The sequence below is a fragment of the Colletotrichum truncatum genome (genome assembly GCF_014235925.2).
Source record: "Colletotrichum truncatum strain CMES1059 chromosome Unknown Contig_0003, whole genome shotgun sequence".
Lineage (NCBI taxonomy): Eukaryota > Fungi > Ascomycota > Sordariomycetes > Glomerellales > Glomerellaceae > Colletotrichum > Colletotrichum truncatum.
In genome coordinates, this window is record NW_027222400.1 from 4,044,525 (window position 1) to 4,065,080 (window position 20,556).

General features: G+C 52.5%; 4 protein-coding genes across 4 annotated transcripts; 2 read left to right on the top strand and 2 right to left on the bottom strand.

Annotated features, from left to right (window-relative positions):
- Window positions 1–1,712: 1,712 nt before the first annotated feature.
- Window positions 1,713–3,606, top strand: CTRU02_205985 (monooxygenase; the record flags this gene model as incomplete). Its single annotated transcript, XM_036723061.1, has 4 exons — window positions 1,713–1,884; window positions 1,964–2,986; window positions 3,052–3,368; window positions 3,421–3,606. 4 exons carry the CDS (start codon window positions 1,713–1,715, stop codon window positions 3,604–3,606), a joined length of 1,698 nt encoding a protein of 565 aa, XP_036585359.1.
- A 1,750-nt stretch (window positions 3,607–5,356) lies between these two features.
- On the bottom strand, window positions 5,357–7,366 carry CTRU02_205986 (zinc finger protein crol gamma; the record flags this gene model as incomplete). Its single annotated transcript, XM_070204639.1, has 2 exons — window positions 5,357–5,661; window positions 5,716–7,366. 2 exons carry the CDS (start codon window positions 7,364–7,366, stop codon window positions 5,357–5,359), a joined length of 1,956 nt encoding a protein of 651 aa, XP_070061743.1.
- Window positions 7,367–12,385: 5,019 nt separating this feature from the next.
- Window positions 12,386–12,745, bottom strand: CTRU02_205987 (uncharacterized protein; the record flags this gene model as incomplete). The annotated part of the gene is made up of 1 exon (XM_036723063.1): window positions 12,386–12,745. The coding sequence occupies one exon, from the start codon at window positions 12,743–12,745 to the stop codon at window positions 12,386–12,388; it is 360 nt and encodes a 119-aa protein (XP_036585361.1).
- A 6,003-nt stretch (window positions 12,746–18,748) lies between these two features.
- CTRU02_205988 (beta-glucosidase) lies at window positions 18,749–20,115 on the top strand (the record flags this gene model as incomplete). Its single annotated transcript, XM_036723064.2, has 2 exons — window positions 18,749–20,008; window positions 20,068–20,115. The coding sequence occupies 2 exons, from the start codon at window positions 18,749–18,751 to the stop codon at window positions 20,113–20,115; spliced, it is 1,308 nt and encodes a 435-aa protein (XP_036585362.2).
- Between the last annotated feature and the right edge of the window lie 441 nt (window positions 20,116–20,556).

Consider the following 20,556-nt stretch of genomic DNA (forward strand, 5'->3'; position numbering starts at 1 on the left):
CAACGTGGGTTCTTATGACAGCTGACCTTTTAAGGATTCGTGAGAAACTCAACATTTAGAAATCAAATAACTGCACTATTGATGATATCTAGAACTGGGAAAGGAGATAGAAGCTGTAACTAGGATTAGCAGTGGAATTGGTGACGATCATCTACCATCTCCTGGCCAGGAACCCGACAACATTCATCGTGGCTGCGAATATTGAATTTCTAAACTTGGATACCAATACCGGTGGCAAATTTCCACTAATAAAATGCATCTCGATCAAAAGGAATCAATCAAAGTGTCTTTGCTACCACGTCAGAGTTGAGGTGGGAAACCAAACGGTGTCGACTAACAACACAGGTCTCAGTCGGTGTTTCACAGCCATTGCGGGGCTTACACTGATGTCAACTTAACGATGAAGACAGATCTAGTGCCACTGCTCATTCTCACGAAAAGAGTTCCCTCTACATACGGCGAATTCCAATCAGGATCATGCCACCAATACCAGTTTAGTGAGTGCCGTCCTGCCGCCCGCCAAAGATCGCCGACTATGCGGCCACAAGAGTTGGACTTGCTGCCCTACACGAGATCGATTTCCCCTTCCCTCCGCATATACATGGCAAGAAATGTATCAGTTGGTAGTTTGTGGCGCTCATGAGCTCCTCGACTTGGGATGAAGGACATACATGGAGCACCAAAGATATAGCTAACGTTGGAGGGGGGGGGGGGGGTTGCTTAACTTTACCAAGACGCTTCTTTGTAAAAGCAAGACAAAGCAATCACCTGTCCCGTTTGCTTTACTGGATGTTGATGTAGAAGCCGTAAATCTTTGTGGACGCCCTTATCATCGATTTTGTGAATCAGATATGCTTGCCGGGAACCATGTGATATGTCTCAGCTGATGTAGACAAAATTATTCTGTTGTCGACTTAGATTGGGAGTGGAGAGGGTGTTCAGAATAAGATCTATCGACGGCAAGATAAGATACACAAGCTTTCGATGTAGACTTAACTTGGCGGCAGAAAATCAACACTAATACTGGGAAGTTGGAAATTAAGGGGGGGAAGCCGTTGTCGGCAAAATGTGGCTCTTTTGATAGCAACCCAATATTTTCAGATAAGTCTCAGCCACATCTTCTCAGCAGTGGCATCTCCAAGGCCGAAGTCAATGATAATAAGTTTTTAAGGCGTTTCCTCAGTCTCATGTCTTTGTTGTCTCCCTTCTGTTATCGCAACAGAAATGGATGTCTTTGAATGTGCCGGTCATGGATCAAGTTGGGCGGCTGACGTCGACGCAGGCGCCGTTCCGCACAAACACCGCCTTGAAATTTGGCATCAAACAAGATTTCTGTCTCGGCATCTTGGGCACATGTCTTTCCGCGCATGAATTACATTTCAATAGAGGCGTGAAACGGTCCGAGCCTTGGCCGAAGCACCGGGATGGCTTCGGTTGCACAAGCCCATGTGGACGTTTCCGCAGTTAGGTGTAAGATATCGGCCGGGAACCACCCGTATTTGCTTGCTGCCTTGTCTCACTTTCGCAAAATATTGGCTTTCTGAAGAAGAGGAAAGTTATCAAGCATCGAGAGTGGGAAGAGGGCTAAACCTTGAAATTCATAGAAAAGTGCGTTCTTCTCCCCCCGTTCCAATCGCATCCTTTCTGAATGTGCTACGTCAACCCAGCGGTATCGTGTGCCTCATCGCATCTTCCACCCACCGTGACTCAAGATGGATTCTAACACGGAAAAAACCAGCTACAGTCTCTTCGCGTGCATAGGAACTGGTTTCGCAGGTATTGGCCTGGGGGCGACGCTTAAGCGGTGGTACGGGATCGATGACATACAATTCTTCGAGCGGCACAGCCAGCTGGGCGGTACGTGGTTCATCAACCAATACCCAGGTAAGTAAACGATATCCAAGTCAGCCATGTCTATGGATCTGGATACGTTTGATATTCACTCCGGCGTCCGTGTCCCTAGGCTGCGCATGCGATGTTCCCAGTGCGTTGTACAGCTACTCTTTTGAACCCAACCCTGGCTGGACCAAAATCATGCCGACCCGCACCGAGCTCTGGGAATATCTCGACGGAGTAGCACGCAAGTATGATCTTTTGAGGCGAATGAAGTTTGAGACCCTCGTACAGCGCTGCGAGTGGATCGAAGAGCGAACACGATGGCGCCTGACCGTCCGCAACCTAAAATCAGGGACCACCTACCATCACGAGTCACAGTTCTTGTTCGCCGCGACTGGCGCGCTGGTTACTCCAAGAGACATTGACGTGCCGGGTGCGGAAACTTTCAAGGGCATAATCTCCCACACTGGCCGCTGGCGTCCGGACATCGACCTGGAGGGGAAGCGAGTGGTTCTGTTCGGGAACGGATGCACGGCTTCTCAGGTCGTCCCGGCTATCGTCCACAAGACAAAGTCCTTGACCCAGATCGTGAGGACGAAGCACTGGGTCTTTCCATCAATCGACTCGGATGTTCCTGAGTTTCTACGCTTCCTTTTGACATGGCTTCCGGCACTGAGGCTGCTTCAACGCCTCATCATCTTCTGTATAGCAGAAAATGGGTATCGCGGGTTTCCATTAACGAGTGCTGGAGCCAAGTTCCGAGCCAGCCAAAGGAAAGTGTCTGAAGAATATATGAAGGCTGCGGCTCCGGAGAAATACCATGACATGCTGATTCCGGATTTCGAAGTCAACTGCAAGAGGCGGATCTTCGATTGCGGCTATCTGAAAAGCCTTCACGCCGAGAACTTTACTCTTACAAATGAAAAGGCGTTGGAGATCGTCCCGGAGGGAGTCAGAACAGAAAAAGGCCTGATAGAGGCTGATGTCATCATATTGGCAAATGGCTACATCACCAACCAATTCGTTGCAGGCGTCGACGTAGTTGGTCGAGCTGGCGAAACTCTAGATACACGGTGGAAGTCTTTGGGCGGGGAGGGAGCCTACAATACCTGCGCCACGAACGGGTTTCCCAACTTCTTCCTCCTTCTTGGTAAGCGTGACATTCCACTGGCAATCATGGACGTGACAAAATTAACTCCAGTGGCGGGATGATAGGACCGAACAGCGGTACTGGACATACGTCCACCGTAATGGCATTAGAGAACGCTACCAACTACGCCCTTCGTGTGCTGAAGCCTGTCCTCGAGGGACATGCAAGTATAGCGACCGTGAAGGGCGACGCCGAAGAGCGATTTGTCAACGAGATGCAGACGGCATTGCAGAAGACGGTCTGGAATACTGGGTGCGGGAGCTGGTACACAAGGCACTTGGATGATGGATCCAACAGATGGAACGCCATGAGCTACCCTTATTCGCAAGGTGAATTTTGGTATCGCTCTCTTTTCCCCGTATGGTCAGACTGGGAGTATACTGTAAGTGTAAATCCATTGCTGGCAATCCTTGGACTTGAGCTAACAGTTGTAGGGACGCGCCACGTCCATCACCTCCATTCAAACACAAAGCTTCAGCACCTCCCACATGACCGTGCTTGCTCTACTTGCGGTTTTTGTTGCCTGGAGCTCTCTTGGAAGCGGCTGGTCTCACATGACTACCAACAGTTTGTCTGCAGCGATGGCGAGACCGTGGTCGTTTGCGCCCAGCCATCCTTGAGGGCACGATGTTGGAGGTTTTTATTTCACTTTTCCTATACATAGGACATACAGTTCTATCATGGAAGAAGACACTAATATCTAAGTGGAGAGTTTCATTTATCGAGAATTTTTCTTTGGTTTCGTTACAACGGAGGAGCAATGGTTCTGGAGGTGGGAATCGAGCCAACATGTTTGTGTTGCAGGCCATGGGTCTAGGTCGGCCTGCTCAGGGGCTACCAATGATATCATTAAAAAACATATATATAGAAATAGAATGATGTAACGTATAAATAAGACGGCTACCATGGGCTCCCTTGACCGTTTATAGAGCCTAGGTGCAACTGATTCACTGCTTTCCCAGCGCCGTTTCTGTCGGAGCAACCAGGTGTTGTATAGAGCAAGGTTGAATGAAGTGTAGCTCATTCAGTGTCAATACTGGCTACGTACCCTTCGCGCAATCCAGCAGCCCGTTGTAAGAGTCCCCGATCTGTTGACAGGGCCAGTAGCAAACCTGAGCGCCCCCGTCCTACTTGCTGACAAGGGCCGACAGCTCAACCTATGCAAGGAGAGTAACCATCATGGCCACCATCCTCTCCGAAGGCGATGTCGAAGGCTCCTCCGACGCGCCATAAGACAACTTTTACGGCAGCTCCTCGGCGGAATCCTTCTTGAGGGAAGCCTAGAGCACGATGACTCCATCATTTGCAATCCGAATTCACAACTCTCATATGATACAAACGGCCAGGTCTGGCCGCACCTCAAGAGCACGTTAGACCGTGTGCACATCGCCACATGCTAGAGCCGATACCAGGACATTTTGTAGAGCAGGAAAGGAACCCAGTGCCTCCGCTCGCAAATCGCTAGATCTCCTGCGTAGAATTGACGGGGGTTTCCAAGCGGGCACGTCGCGAGAAGTCCAAATAAATTGACAGCAAAAGCCCAACAGAGATAACCTTCCTCCAGGTCTCGGTGGATCTCGGCGCCGGTAAGGTGTAAGTTCCCAGTTTTTAAGCCACAGAGAGAGAGAAAGAGAGACCAAATTTACAGCCATGACAATCGTCAACAAGCATCGGGAAGTGGCGGACCGGCCCCACGTTCAAGTCTGGGTGGGATCACCCCCTGGGAGGTGGGATGTAAACCCCGAATATCCATTTCACATGCTACTTTTCTCCCCGGTTAGCAGTAAATTTGTTGTATTCTCTTCACATTCAGTCGAAACGGCATGTGAATTGGACTAAATTGCTCCTTTTTGGAGGACTGGCTGCCATGAGGCCAAGTTTCCGCAACGAACGCTATAATACACGAGAGGGTGGAAAAAAATAGATGAGATAAAAATCCATGTCAAGTGCCTCCTGAAAACGACCAGGACTGAACTGAAACACCGCGGTGAGCGTAAGACATAATCTATAGTACGTCTAGGCTCTGTACGCGACCGAGGAAAACCCCCCTTTCAAACCAGAAACTTTTCGTGTCGAGGTCCACCGTTGCACGTCTGCCCGTGCCCTCCCAAAAAATAAAATAAAACGCCTTCCCCAGACGGGGCGTCCCGCAAGATAAATGGGTTCGAGAGGCAAGAATAGCGGAGGGATAAAAGAGAGATGAGAAATCGAGACGCCGACAATGAGCGAAAACGCCGGTTTATCCTCCTGTCGCCACATGAGGTTCCTCTTGCCCTTTGCCCACCATAACATATCATCGTTTTTACATAGGTGATAAGGTTGTGCTTGTGCTACTGGATGGCTCCAAGATGCCGTCGCTTGAGTTTTGCATTATGCTTTGACTTCCGTCATTTCGGCCTCGCGGGCTTCCAACTGCTTCTTGAGCCCCGTGACCTCACTTGTGAGCAGTCCGATCTGCGCCTGCTTCGCAGTGTCTGCCTTTTCGAATGCCGTGATCTTATCAGACAGTTGTTTAACCTTGTCCTCCAGGTTCTGGACATACGCCCATAGACCGGGATCTGAGGCAAACATGTTATTTCCGTTTTCGGCCCCACTTCCGGCATGGCCGCTTGCGCTGCGAGCATGAGTGGCCCCCGCCGGTGCACCAGCCGGAGCGGCGAATGCTGTGGGATATGAGTCAGCACACATTTCCAAAGTGGTCAGCGGAAACATGGTTGGGCAGAACGAACCTGGTGAGGTGTTCCTCTCAGATGGCCTGCGGCCGAAGTGTTGCTGCTGGAATTGTTGTGTGAGACTTGGAGATCGTTGTCTCGCAATGTTGTTTGTGTCATGCGCAGCTCCAGGGCTCAAAGGCTTTGGGCTTTCCGTCATGCCACTCTGCGAGTAGATGGAGCCACCACTTACGGGCATGGATGACACGCTCGTGTTCGGCGTGTGGCCTCCAGCGATGCTGTTGGGCATGCTGGGGGATGTGTTTGTGCTCGACGCGCCACGGTCGACGTTCGGCGGGTACAGGCCGCCCGTGGTGCCGGGCCGGGGGCCTGCCGGCGGGTAAGTCCGAGCATGGGGGTTGTATCCATCCATACTGCCTTGCCCTGCGACGTGCTGAGCTTTGATGCTAGGCAGGCTCAGACGCCTTTCCTCCTCCGTCATGTCGTCCTCGGTGCCATAAATCACGCCAGCCATTGAATCATCGCCCTCGGCCATACTTGGCCCATCCAAATCATCCGTCTCGGCAAAGCTACCCATACTTGACCGGCGACCGGCGCATCCGCCGGCGCCTTTGCTGTGTCGAGCCAGCGCATCACCGCGGGCAAACTTGCGATCGCACTTGGGGCACACATGGGGCTTTTCACCGGTGTGAAGTTTGCTGTGACGCTTCAAGTCATGCAGTCGTCGGAAGCGCATCGTGCACTCCTGGCATATGTACGGCTTCTCCTGGCTGTGTGTGAGCAAATGGCTCTTCAAGTTGTGATGGCGCGTAAACTCCGTCTCGCAGAACGGGCACTTGTGTTTCTTGCCGGACGACTGGGTCGGCGAGTCGTGGCCGGGCGATGGCATGGGAAAGCTCATGCCGCGTGCCGGTGGTGCGGGCATCATGGCAGCGGCTTGGAGTGACCCGGGGTATGATAGTGATCCGGGCGTAGTCTTATCTTCTTGAGCAGGGGCCGGGTGCGGCGGTTGGGGGGTATGAGCCTGAGCCTGAGCCTGAGCCTGGGCCTGGGGTTGGGATTGGGGCTCCTGCTGAGGCTGTTGAGGCTGCTGCTCGTTACTCTTGTTGTCAACGTCCATTGGGCCCGGGCTAGCCGTTACCAGAGCACCAGCTATGCTCGCGACGCTCGTCGCGCTTTGCGGGCTGACGTCTACGGTTTCTGTAGGTGCATTGTCGACCTGCGGTATCGAGACGGATTGAGGATCCTTGGTAGAGGCTTCCATGGAAGCTGTAGGAGCTTGAGGGGCCTCGTCGGGGCGGCTCATGGCAGCGACACTACCGGCGAGGACGGACAGGACCGAGTGGCCGGGGTTATCGCTGGAACCGGGTGGATTCAGGCGCTGTTCCCTCTTTCGCTCTTCTTCGAGGGCCTCGAGGGCGGCGGCGGCTGTCAAGGGCGTGGGCGAGCGGCGTGTTGAGGCCAAAGCAAAGCGGGCGGACTTCGTAGGGGAGGGAAAGTCGAAGGAGGGGACGGATGAAGCAGCAGCGGCGGGATCGACGGCAGGGTCAACAGCAGACGTGGGCGAGGTGGGAGTGGTCTCGCGAGCTCTCTTGAGCGACTTCGTGCGAGCGGGATCTCCCCCGAGCGCGAAAGCGTCTGATGCGACGGGCGTTGTCGCTGCCAGGAGGGGGGCTTCGGTCGCGATAGGACCGTTATCCGAGGCCATGGGCAGACTCAATCATCAAACGGGCTAATTGAGAAATTTAACTGGGGGATGGAGGGTCTAATGCGACGGCGTTGTCGTTGATTGTCAACGACGATTCATGGGAGCTTCGGGTCGTTCAGCCACACGTGGCGGTTCTCTGGTTTCTGGATGGGCTCAGGACCCCGAAAGTGACGGGGACGAGCGGACGAGTCACGGGTGGAATGTGGCGGAACCGACAGTGCGATTGATGGGAAGAGGCTGGTGCAGGGGATTCGAGACAGAAAGTGAGTTGGAGAAAATGCCGAATGCGCGCGAATTCCCGTGGGGTTGCGGTGATGACAAAAGGCTAGTTGAGGCGGATGTGATGTTGAGGAAGAGGGAGAAAAAAAAAAAGAGAAAGAGACTGAATTCGAGGTGTGGCAGGAGCTGGAGGAAAAGGGAATGGGTGGGCGGGTGCAGTAAGAAGAGAGAGAGAGTGTGTGTGTGTGTGTGAGTGAGAAGAGTGAGAGATCGACTTCCGAATGGGCGCGCGCAATGAGTGTGTGGGCTTGCGGTACGGGTTTGGTTTCTGCCACAGGCATAGGCGGCCGGCGCGCGGGAGGTACGGACGCCCTTCAGCTCACTGGGCGAGGTACGTCGGCGCGCTACGCAGGGCACGGCGCGGACGGAAAGCCAGTAAGTACCTTGAACCTCAGCACAGTGTCCCGGCCTGATGGGGCGGAAACCAGGTCTGCGCGGACGGGAAGACCAGCACCCAGCCAGTAAGTTTAGCTGGTGTTTGCTTGCTGGTAGGCACTACATGTTACTAATGGGGGAGGAAACAGGAACAGTGACCTGTGAACGGCCTTGCTCCTCGTCGCCGCCCGTGAAGCCCCCCTTCTCTCTCCAGCTCACAGCCAGGTACTTCCCTTCCACATGGATGAATGGTGCACTTTCCAGGTACCTTCCTTGCCTTACGGTACCTGACAGCGTCGACTAGGCAAGGTACGGAAACACTGGTAGCTGACAGCAAGTACCCGGTACTTTACCCATCCACTACGAGAGTGGCTTTGTGTAAGCCCCAAAGGGGGGGAACCACCGTGTAAACGCTGCAAACCTGCCTTTGGAAGACGCGGGAACGAGGAGAGCGGATACGGCTTACACACTCGTCCGCCTCAGCATTCTGGAGGTTGCGCCACGCCTAGTAGATGCATGTTTAGGTTATCCGGACGGTTCCAGCTCTGAGACGCCACACACAGAACCTTTGGATGGGTGGACGAATGGGTTTCCCAACGGGTAAACCACCTGACAATGTGGCAGAGCAGTAGGGGAAATTACCCTCTCCAAGGCTTGGTTGTGCGGCGCGTTCAAATCAATGTACTGGTCTTCCTCTGGTGATGTCAAGACGTAAAAAGAGTTGAAGCAGGCCAAAAAAAAAAAAAAAAAAAAAAAAAAAGAGCTGTAAAGAACAAACAATGGGGCAATCAGGGAAGACTGGAGGACTGGGAAATGGGAGGGAAGGGAACCTGAGGGAATGGAGCCTGAAGGGGTAGGAGAGAGGGGCCCGTTCAGCCCCCGCGGTGGCTGTGCTGAGCAAGAGCCCCAGCCTCTTTTTTTGCTGGGTAAAGGGCAGAGCAGCAGCATGTTTCCGTCTCCACCTGATACCCACTATTTCCGACTGGCCCACATCTTTCAGGACCAGGTACTTGAGCCAAGGTTCCATCCTCACTTCGTAAACCGACGTGGCTTTGCTTGCTCGATGCGATGTACCTGGTACGCGTCCTTCTGCTCACCTCAGGTGCAAATTGCCCCTCCCTTGCCTTCTACCACCCCCGCAGCAAAGATGCAGCTCTGCGTACCGAAGCTGAGGACCAGCCGAGGAAGCCAAGAGCGGGTGAAGCGGGCTGCTCAGGTGTTTGATGGGCGTAACTGCAGTTCAGAGCTCTTACAAATGTGACTTGACGATAAGCAAATTCCCTTTCTCTGCCTGACACCTTCCACGTGCGCCTCCCTTTGCAAATGTTATTTGCACCTGCTACCACGAGGCTTCCAGGCTTATTCGTTCTTGCCAGTGTCAAGGGAAATTCCACTGAGGAGCAGTCCTTTCCATGATGCCGAGACTGGTTCTTTCTGGAGGGATTTGCCCAGAACATACTCAACGATGGCAAAGACCCTGCTCGCCTAGCACCTCATTGAGGTGTATCGTACCAATATCAGATCTCAGCCGGAGCCTCGCCTTGCTGTGCCTCGTTGCCCTTGTCCCTGGCCTGTTTCGGCCTGCGTTACTCCACAGAAAGACTATTTTACAACGACTGCCTACGACCAGAGGCCTTCAATGACATGCCAAGTGCTGGGTACAATGTATATGCCCAAGAGACACTATACTTTTTCTGCCCATGAAATCATCGCCGATTGTTGCGCCCTGAAGTTGACTTCTACTGCCAACTATGAGCCCAAGCTTCGTTCACCCGCAACTCAATTACCTGGTCATCGTTTTGCTAGGAAAGGTTTATCCCGTCAAACTACCACCATGTTCCCGAGCTCTTCTTCGACGTCTGGTGTAGACAGTTCAGGCGATCTCGTCGTAATGACGGCATAACACTTCATCTCGAAGCCTTCAGGACACGACCTTTGCCCGTCTTGGTCAGCCAATCTTCGGTCTGGCTTGTCCTGCGGTAAACGCGCAAGCCAGGAAGCCAGCCGGACGTCGGCATTTGGTCCGTCCTTCTCTCGAGCTAATTCTCACCTTACAAACTGTCGGGCCTGTCGATCCACGCCAGACGTTGAGATTCCCGCGGCTTTGCCTCGTGCTTGTGGCCTTGCATGCTGTTCACCCAAAGCCGATGACCCCGTCCTGCTGCCCAGGGGGATGGACGCAGCGCAAGGGTAAGACGAACAAGACAAGGTGGCCAGCCAATCGATGGCACGCCCAGGTACCGCGTACCTCAACTTTTTTGTCAGCTTCTCAACCCGCAACGAATCATCTCGGAGCCAGGTCCGTCCCCATTCGGCCGTCAATCTCTCTAGCCCCCCCAAGCTAGTGCCTTTTTGTAACCCCTGGGGCTGGCGGGTCGCCTGAACTGTGAACTACTTGTGTTCCATTGCGGCAGTTCACAAAGGTGATGCTACGCCAATGTGGCTGAACATTCCCCTTGCCTACCTTGCCTTCTCCATCCATCCCGACAGATACGGACAGAGACAGGCAGGCTTTGGCACGAACGCGACAGCTCAGCCAAAAGCCGCCTCCGGCCCCCCTACCTTCTATAGTAGCTCCATCTTACAATCGCTCGGTCGCTGAGGTCATGTTGCTCACATCCTTTGTAGTTGTAGATGACATAGCCAATATCTTTAGTTAGTCTAGAGCCTAAGCTCATCAGAAAGACTTGTTCGGCAACCACTACATCGAGATACCATGGGATGGCATCGTGCTGGGCCACCAGTCGCTATATCGACCTCACCGTTCATCATGCTTTACCCTCCTATCCTTCTCATGGTTATCGAAACGAGAGGCAAAAAGGAATTGGAAAAGTCGTTCATGAGAAATGCACATCCTGCGATACTAATACTCGCCCCCAACGGCGCTGCGTCAGCTGAGCCACGGCCTAACCACAGCTCGGCCTCACATCCCCCTTGCCTCGAGTCTCCCATTGGCCACGCCCATTTGCGCCGCTGATCCCTTTCTGTGCTTACTACTCGTACCGAGGAAAGAGTGTGGGCTCATCTGAGCCCTCCAACTCCTGGCCGCTAATCGTCATTAATCATCCTGTCGATGAGCGTGCAGGCGTGCTCCCAGCGGTGGACTGAGGATCCGAAGAATGATGCGCGCTGTCACGGGCCAACCGTCGCGTTGCTATCGCCGAAGATCTTGCAGTGGCCAACTCCGATCATGAGGGGCCCAACGTCATTGCAGCTTCCATCGCATACCATCCTGTTCTGTTCCTTATCGACGACATGGGTTCACAGTCTACGTTAGTATTGTTGCTTCAGGACACTACAACTTACTCGTCTGTCGTACGGTGTGAACGCTCCGGATGGTCTTGTTGCTAATCCAGCGGTGACTCTGGCGACAACCCGCATACCAATGATCGGGAGCCGCCTACCATCTTTTGCTCCGGGCACAATTTTATCCAATGACGGCAGGCGATGTGCTGCCGGGGAGCATCAAATGAGAGACCTTTCTGGACATTTCGCTAGTCCCGATTCAATATCTGACACGGTGAGGCTGACTGTGGCCTCGATAGTAGCATGACTGGTTTCACACATCGGAGCTACTTGTAGGAGATCGGCATACGGCCCCGGTAAAGTGGTTTACTTGTACGTTGACTCTTTAAAGGCTCCAGAGCACATGGCCAGTCATTGAGTTCCTGCGCCAATAATGAAGCTACAACCTCTTTGGCGTGAGAACGTGTATGCATCTTAAAATGAAAATTCTTGCCAGAGAGTATGCTTCATTCGGACAGGCGCGGAGAGATTTGGACAACTCCAAAGCTGGGCGGATACGAAATTGTACTACTGAGCGGGCACCTGCCACGGATTGTGTCTTAACTGTGAACGCTCACGGATTCTACTTGATGTCGCCCTGCGGTCGGCTAGCTAGAGAATAGTGAATAGTCTGCGTAGCTTCCTTGCCCAGAATGGATAGGCGAGTAATGTTTTCCGCCCAGAGCATATCCGGTGGCCAATCGGGAAGAGAGGTAGCGACAACTGTTTGCAAAGCCCGGGTGATCAGACTAATCTGAAGATCAGTATTCTGTCCGATAAACTCGTGTCATGGCTACATCATGTGATCTGTGACGACCAAGGCCGAAGTTTATGAGGGCTTCATTGACGCCACTGACTGGTTCTATCGGTAGTAACTAGAGAGTAAATGGTCGTCGATAACGTTGGCGCTCGAGCCTGTGCCCTATAAGGTTTTGAAGTTGCCATTTTTCAATGCTCAATGACGGTTTGCTCTGGTAAAGCGACGCGAGCTGCATGTTTCCTTGAGCTTTCTGCAGCCTCGATACATGCCACTGTTTACAGCTGTCTGTGTCTCCAAAGATATTCGAGTTTAGCTCATTACTAGATGATATACTGGCTCTTCAATATTTGAGAATGTTTATGTATGGTTACGGAGACGCTCCAACTGCAGCCGTAGCCGGTTCTATACCTCGTGGACGGTGATGCTAGCAGAGTCCTAAAGCTCTCCATGCCCGCCCGCAATGTACAAAGCCTGGCGATAGTTATGACACGTTGATAGTAGATTCGGAAGCTGTGGTGATCAGGATAGGAACCGAAGTCGCCAACGAAAGCATACGATCGCGGTTTCTCCCGGAAATCTCGGTGATATCGTCGACAATGGTTTGGGGGCCCAGTTCGAACGGCACGTGGCCAGATGGAAACCAAAGAGTATGCAATTGATGCTGTTACCGCGCTAGTCATTTGCGAGTTGTAATGATAGAGTCATCATTAAGATTGTCGACGAATATCGACTAATTTGTTAGTCTCGTCATGCCTTTAATGGAAAGGGCCATGATTATGAAGAGTGAAAAGTGCCGTGAAAACGCACCCGTGGACTTACAATCCCTATTTTGTCATTGTGATTCAACCTCTCGGCCAATACTGCCCAGGCTGCGGTGCTTTTGTGTTTTTGATAGATGAGAAAGCCCGAACAAAAGAAGACTAGGATTAGTGGCAACGGGAAGGACGACAGGAAGGGTGATGTTGCTAATGAGTATAGCAAAGCCGACTGGAATATAAACAAGAGAAAAGCAGGCGACACGAGCCTGTTTTCGATATAGATTGACTCTGGTAACAAGTTGTTCCCTGTCAGCGAGGCACATGACCATTCGAACCTGGAAAGTGTATCCTGTTGTTGCACGATGGAGGTTTTAACAGGTTCGCAAACGCTTCTAGTTTAGGTTGCGAACTTCCCATCATTGTTTCTTCCTATATTTGTCATAGCCGCTTGGTAGTTTCTAGGTTGGATAGCTTGAGATCTTGTGGTTCGTTAACCAAACATGATCTAGGACATTTCTAGTCCGTACCTCAAAGATACTCGTGTCGCATTTAAGTAGAAACCTCGGAGACAATGTTATTAGATTATGAGCTATCGAACAGGAATTGGTCTCCATACGTTTGAAGTTGGAGTTGCGGAATAGACCACCGACGCGATCCTCTCCCGTAAACACAACAGGCAAAGACCTATCAGCAATGACACGGGGAGCCGAATCTTGTCATCGACAATACCTTCACTGCCCTCGGACGTCACTGCAAGCGCATAAAGTAGCCACTGTATGTTTCGGTCCGTGGGCTAACATTGTTTGAGCAGTTAGACCTCGCTGGGCGGTTCTGGTCGTTACTGATTCTAACACGTGAAGTCGGGCACCGCGCGCAACAACAACAACAGCAAACGACGCTTCGCAAAACCCACATCAACGCTCAAATCCAAGCGTTATAGGAACTATCCCTCTAGCCCGCCGCGGACTCCATTCAGACAGATGTCTAGTATCGGAGAAATCGGCAAGGCCCGAAAACGTACAGTCAAGAGACTTAATCCCCTGGCTTTCGAGGACTTGAAACCCGCGGGGCCGTGGCATGGGTTCGGCGAGGAAAGGCGTGGTACATTACTCCTCATCAGCCCTTCAACTCACGTGTTAGTCACCAAGTTGAAATGAATAGATTTTCTCCATGAGACATAGTTGTCGATAGGTTATAAAATGTCGGGATTCCGTGTACCGGCGAATCCAGTGGACGTTCGAATCTCACTAATAGCATGCCACCACATTCGGCCATCAATGACGCAGCCGTTGGGGGGGGGGGGGGGGGGGGGGAATAAGTACAAGAGGAGACACTAGAGTGATTACAATCTATGAATATGTCTAGCAGCCACTGGAATGCCACTACAAAACTCCGGGGTCTGGACAATAGAATCCCACCTTTCGGCATCACTATGACGGATTGTAAACTACCGTTGCCGAAACCTACGGCTGTGCACAAGGCGACGACGTTTGAAGATCGTCTAGCGGCGGACGATCACCCAAATCAGATGGGAAAGTCACCCATAAAGAGCGCAGATGGTTGCGTGATGGAAGGCAGACAACGGACATACGCAGATTAGCCAGATGCGGTTGGATCTTGACGATGGGGGATCAATCACTGTAAAAGGGGAGGTTCCCCCCCCCCCCCCCCCCCTCCTGACCAGGTGGCGCAATAGTCATTCTTGGTTCCTGAATATCACGTCCTGTTTCTGCACAATGTCTCAAGACAAGACAACGGTGGTCCCGTCCCGCGAAGCTCTAGAAGGCCAGGCATGGCCAGGGGCTGGATAGTAGGGCAGAAACTTGGTCAAGCAGTCCAGACTTGAGAGGCCGAACCGAGGAACGCGAAGACGGGCCGCGAGCTACCGCATTTGAGCTAGAGCGGTTTGAGGCTTCACGATCGAGCTGTGTTGTTTTGAGGGAAGCTGACGCGTGATGCACGGCTGGGTGGCTTGGTATGGATCAGAGCCGATTATGGAATGGCGTCGTCTCAAGGGCAGGCAGCATGAGAGGTTCGACGAGGTGTGGGAAAAGTTGTAAGTGAATCACCTAAGCTTACGACAATTCCAACACACGGCCGATCGACCAGTCACTTGGTTGTACACACGCAAGTTCGCCAGCCAACAAGGTAAATGAATATTTTGACGTGAAGTGGGGGGAATTGAAGATACGGGTAGACATAGTACGAGGGCATTGTCGTCGATTCCGGATTGTTACGCAAGTGCAACGGGCGGCACTCTTCAGCCGATGAGGGGGATCCCCGCCCAACAGGGCTCAACGACATGACTCTGTGCCACGGTTCTTTGGAACGCCTGTCCTGTCATGAACTACAAATCCTACAGGCCAGGACCCAGAAGGCTGGAGATGTTTCAACGTTTCAGGTGGAAAGATGCTGCATTTTAGTGGCTGCACAGCCTTTTGCTTTTTTCCCCTTAGCGTAGATCGATCGTATCCTCCGAAATTGGGGGTGGATTGGGGGGACGTCATGGTCAAAATGAGATTGGAGAACTGGCGTGGTACGCGGGCTTACACACTACGTACTATGCAATACGTAGTAGCAGTTTTGAGAGTGTGACAAGGTAGTGCACCCATCTTCAACGGCCAGAAGCCCGACGTACGAAGGGGTCTGGTGCGCGGATTGTTCGCTAGTAGGTACGTATTGGATGGCAGAAACCAGAGCGCGTATTCCTTTCTTTTTTCTTTTTTTTTCTTTTTTTTTTCTTTCCTGTTCAATTGTCTTGGTCCATGGATAAGTGCTGTTGCCGTGATTAAAGCTTGATTGGATACCCATGTTTTATTGTTCTTCTGGCCTTGGCGACCAGAAATTTGTTGCTCTGGCGGGAAGGAGAAGAGACGAAACGAAAAACCATTCAAAGGCTGGTCGCCTTGGTAAATGAAACATCCAAAGAATGAGTGCCCTCAGGTGACGGACAGCACTACCGAAGCCACAGGCTTGATTTCATTGATGAGTTGATTTCCCGATGTTGATCGCTCGGCCCGCCCACGACTGTTATAGGCAAGGGGACTTTGGTGGCTTCTATTGTTATTTTCAAGGTGTGTTTACGAGTATCCGTAGTGCGAGAGATATACTAATTCGAGAGCGAGTGTGTGTGTGTATGTGTGGCCACCGCTTTAGCGCTCATGAGTAACGTTCTGGGCACCAGTTGCCGAAATTAGTGACAGGTGTGGGCGATAAGGCGAAATCTCTACATGGTGCTTTCTCCACCCTTTTATTTTTGTGGACACCTGGGGGGATTCTTCTGCCCATCAATATTGAATGAAGTCGGCGCAATCCAGTGTACTAATGAGGTTTAAGAGATTGGCTAGTTGCGTCGCCTGGGATTAGCACATCGTGAAAGGGGCAGGCTCAGAAAACTCGACAAATGAGAATAGAATGGAATAGCAGCCGGCCTGAAGTCCATGTGTTGGAGACACTCTGTAGCGCTTCATGTTTGTGCATCTGGATGCAGGGGAGGGATACTCTAGATCACATACGGCCTGCCTATATCGATCAAATACCTATGCCGACATCGCAAGTGATCACAATATGAGAGCACCGGTCGACCAGTGTCCACTGCACGGGATGAACAGGGACATGGTCGTGCATTAAGACAGGAATCGCCAATCTGTTCTCGAACCCTTGGCCTGTGGCGCTCGTCGGCTACCTGGATGAGTCTCTCCTGACGGTGAAGAAATAGGGGCGACTAGGGCTCACAATAACATCCGTTTCTGCGTCGATGATTGATGGTAAACGGCTACGTCGCTTAGAGCCGAGCCTCGTATGAGCACTTGGCGCCTAGCGCACGACAGGTGCAACAGAGCATGGAGGGAGGCCAGCCCCAAACGAAGATTAAAAAAGACCCATGGAAAAAGGAACCATGGCATGGTAGGTTGACTAAACAGGGCCTGGCTTCCGAGGAGGGGGAAACAATTCCACCTTCACCGAATGAAGATGCAAGGTGACGACGACGGCGACGACAACAACTATTGGGGTAATGACGGCGACTAGGTAATAACAAAAGACAGGCAAACAAATCTGCTGAAAGACCGGATTGGTGATGGTGGCTGGGTGGTTGATTGATTACTGAGGAGTATCGAGATTGACTGAAGCCAATTGCTGGTTAGCAATAACCAGGATGAATTTACCTACTCAGGGTTCTCTAATTAAACCAAGAGGCTCTGATTCGGCTACTGGCTGTGGAGGGGGGTTCGACAGCACCAACACGGAAAACAAAGCCGTCGAATGGACAGGGCCATGCGCGGGCAGCCTGTGTCACAGCGTTACATCCAGCAGGGTTAGAAGGGATCTAGCTGGCTTTCGCATGCAATGGCCGTGGTGATCGTCATTCGGCCGACCCGACCTTTCAAGCTGGGCGACCTGTTTACGGGTGATTACAGCCGGCTTTTACTTCTCCTTCAGCCGAGGAATATAGGGAGTTGTCGGTTGTTGAATTTATGGCAATCATGTAAGCCCTTCCACGAAAGGGAGCAAGCGAGTCAAGAACTAGGGATTGAGGGAAAAGGGATGATGGAGTAGCAAATTGGACAGTGGTCTGATATCTGATGGTGGTACGGAAAGAGGGTGAAGAAACGCTAGGGGAAAAGAAAAAGGCTTGGTGGTTTCGACAAATTGTTATGTTTTTTTTTTTTTTTATCCTCCTGGTTTCTTCTTTCGTCTCATGTCAATCAGTTGGGACGAACTTGTATCAAACGATCCTCTTGCCACGAGGTCAAGATGCAGCCGCAGTGTTTGTACCTGGTTGGACCTAGAAAGAGAGGGAGAGGGAGAGGGCCAGCAGGATCGGATGACAGACAACACTGATGTTGCGCATGGCGACGAAGCAGCCCTCACGGATTTGCGACGGGGTCTCCCTGAGGTGCTCAAATGCTGCGATGGCCCAATTTTGTGCCTGCACAGCCAGCTGGCTCCTCGCCCAAATGCTAGAGTTTTTAGCACACGTACATGATAGCACAGCGTAAGGCCTGCAGGGCCACCTGTTAGGTGCTTTCAATGCCCCCGGTCCTCCTTCCTGGTACAACTTCTAATGAGCTTTCTTCTGGCCCTCCGCAGCGCGTGAGGCCTTGGTTCTGGTTGCCAGGGTCCCCCAAGGCTTCACGTGCGGTCACTGGGGTGCTTTTCTCATTAGCAGCGTGGGCAGGTACGATGTCAACGTAAATAACTGGGCGCAGGAACCACTCATTTAATTACCACACTAGTCTCTTTGGGGAAGACAACCCCCTTTCCTGCCTTCCGGGGAGGCGCGCCAACGGCGTCCCCCTCGCGAGCATTAGCTAGGCCCTGTCCGTACCTGCAGCGGATCGTCTTGTTCTGCTAATAGCGCCTGGGGGTCCGGGTGGCTTGTACCTCTGGTACCTGGTCTCCTAATTTCCCAGGGGATCCACGACATGGCCTCTTCACCCTGTTTTCCTCCACTTCATCCTCCCCTTCTCCCTCTTCTCAGTTCTTCCGGTCATCGAGGTCTACACTCTCGTTCGCCGCGTTGATTCCTCCAACTAGAGAGCTCGCTCTCATTACACTCCTTTGAATCTGAGAATTCACCTTCATTCGTTACCTACGATCACCTATTCGAGCTTCGACTCGACTTCAATCCCACCGACAAGACAAGCGAAAAGCCCGATCGATTCAACCAAACCCCAATTGATCCCTGGTGAGGAAAAAACAGGTAAGACCTGCTGAGAGCCCACCCCAAACCGAAGCCGTCATCGACATTGGCTCGACCACCACCCATCAAAAGGAGGACGGATAGCGACGATTACAAGAGGATGGCGAGCACGCATTTTCGAGGAGCTTGAGCATTGTCGCATGGATGGGAATCAATGTCTTCTGTGGGGGATTCAGAATGCGCTAACGTTAAATGCTGACAGAATATCTATAACCGACAATATGAGGTCCATCGTTCACCTCACTATCGCGGCATCCCTTGCCGCCGGTGTCGTTGCGCAGCCCCACCAACACCACCGTCACCTTCACGTCAAGAAGGATGCCGCCTCGCCCGTCGAGAAGCGCGAACCCGACCTTGTCGTTGTGTACGAGGCCGGCCCGACGGTGACCGCCTATGAGCTTGGAGGAAAGGTCATCACCGAGGATGAGGCCAAGAAGGGCATCGAGGACGGATTGTTCGTTGTCGTTGGAGAGACCAAGCCTACTCCAACCCCCCTACCGTCCCCGTCTACCTCCAAGGCCCCCAAGCCTTCCACTTCCAAGGATGCCCAGTTCTTCGAGGCCAAGGTCGCGAAGACCTCGACGACTCCTACTCCTACTCCTACTCCTACCCCGGAACCGACCACTTCGTCCTCCAGTAGCCAAGCGCCTTCCTCCACGCCGTCAAGCGGTGGATCTGGCGGCGCCAAGGGCTTGACCGCCGAGTTCCCCAGCGGCGAGATCGACTGCTCCGAATTCCCCTCCGACTACGGTGCTGTCCCGGTTTCATACCTCGGTACGGGCGGCTGGACCGGCGTTCAAAGAACCCCCAACTACAACATTGGAGATGCCGCCATCTCCTTCATCGAGACGGCCGTTAGCGGTGACGGTGGCTGCACCAAGAACTCCTTCTGCTCGTACTCCTGCCCCGTCGGCTACCAGAAGACCCAGTGGCCCTCGGCCCAGGGCTCGACCAAGCAGTCTATCGGTGGACTTTACTGCAACAGCAAGGGAAAGCTCGAACTCACCCGTGAAAGCAAGAAGACCCTCTGCGAACAGGGCGCTGGTGGTGTTTTCGTTCAGAACGACCTTGAGAAGCAGTCTTGCGTCTGCCGTACCGACTACCCTGGTAACGAGGCTATGGTTATTGCTACTGTCCCTGAGCCCGGCCAGCAGTTGGCTCTGACCAACCCCTACTCTCCCGACTACTACGTCTGGAACGATAGCCCTACCACCGCGCAATACTACGTTAACAAGCTCGGCCTCAGCGTCGAGGATGCTTGCGTCTGGAAGAGCTCCAAGGACCCTCTTGGTGCCGGAAACTGGGCCCCTATCAACATTGGTGTTGGCAAGAGCGCTGACGGCAACACCTACCTCTCCATCTTCAATAACGCTCCGACCTCCACTGCCAAGCTCGACTTCAACATTGAAATCATTGGTGACGTCAACAGCAAGTGTGCTCTTATCGACGGCTCCTTCACGGGTGGTGGCACTGGCTGTACTGTAAGTTGAACCATTCTTGTTTTAATGGCCTGAAAGACGTGCTAACGCTCATATTACAGACGGCCATATCCGGCAGCGGAAAGGCCGTGTTCCGGTTTTACAAATGAGATGCTTACGACTAGACACTTGCTGCCGTTGATTTTGGGCATTTTGTTTCTCGTGAATACCTCTAAGAATACCGACGGATCGCCACGACACGACCGCCACTAGCGGATTGCTTGAAGTCCTCATTTCCGCATACGATCTGTGATGGCCCTTTTTTTTTTCTAATTGATTGTGCATAATATTCATGCTGTGGAGACGGTTTGGAGAGGAAAAGTTGGAGTGATGGAAGGTCAACAGCCGAAGGCTTAACCGGCCAGCAGGCGCAATTGGAACTGCCGCGGATAACTTGCGAGCGAGACGGACGGTCATCTCTTTACCGGCAACTCGACACCCATGTGAACGATTTACGTTCCTGCGATGACTGCTTCGATGATGAGGCATGCCTTTGCGCGGAGGAAACGACGACTATTTGCTGGGGAGGATCAATTGAGCATATGAGATGA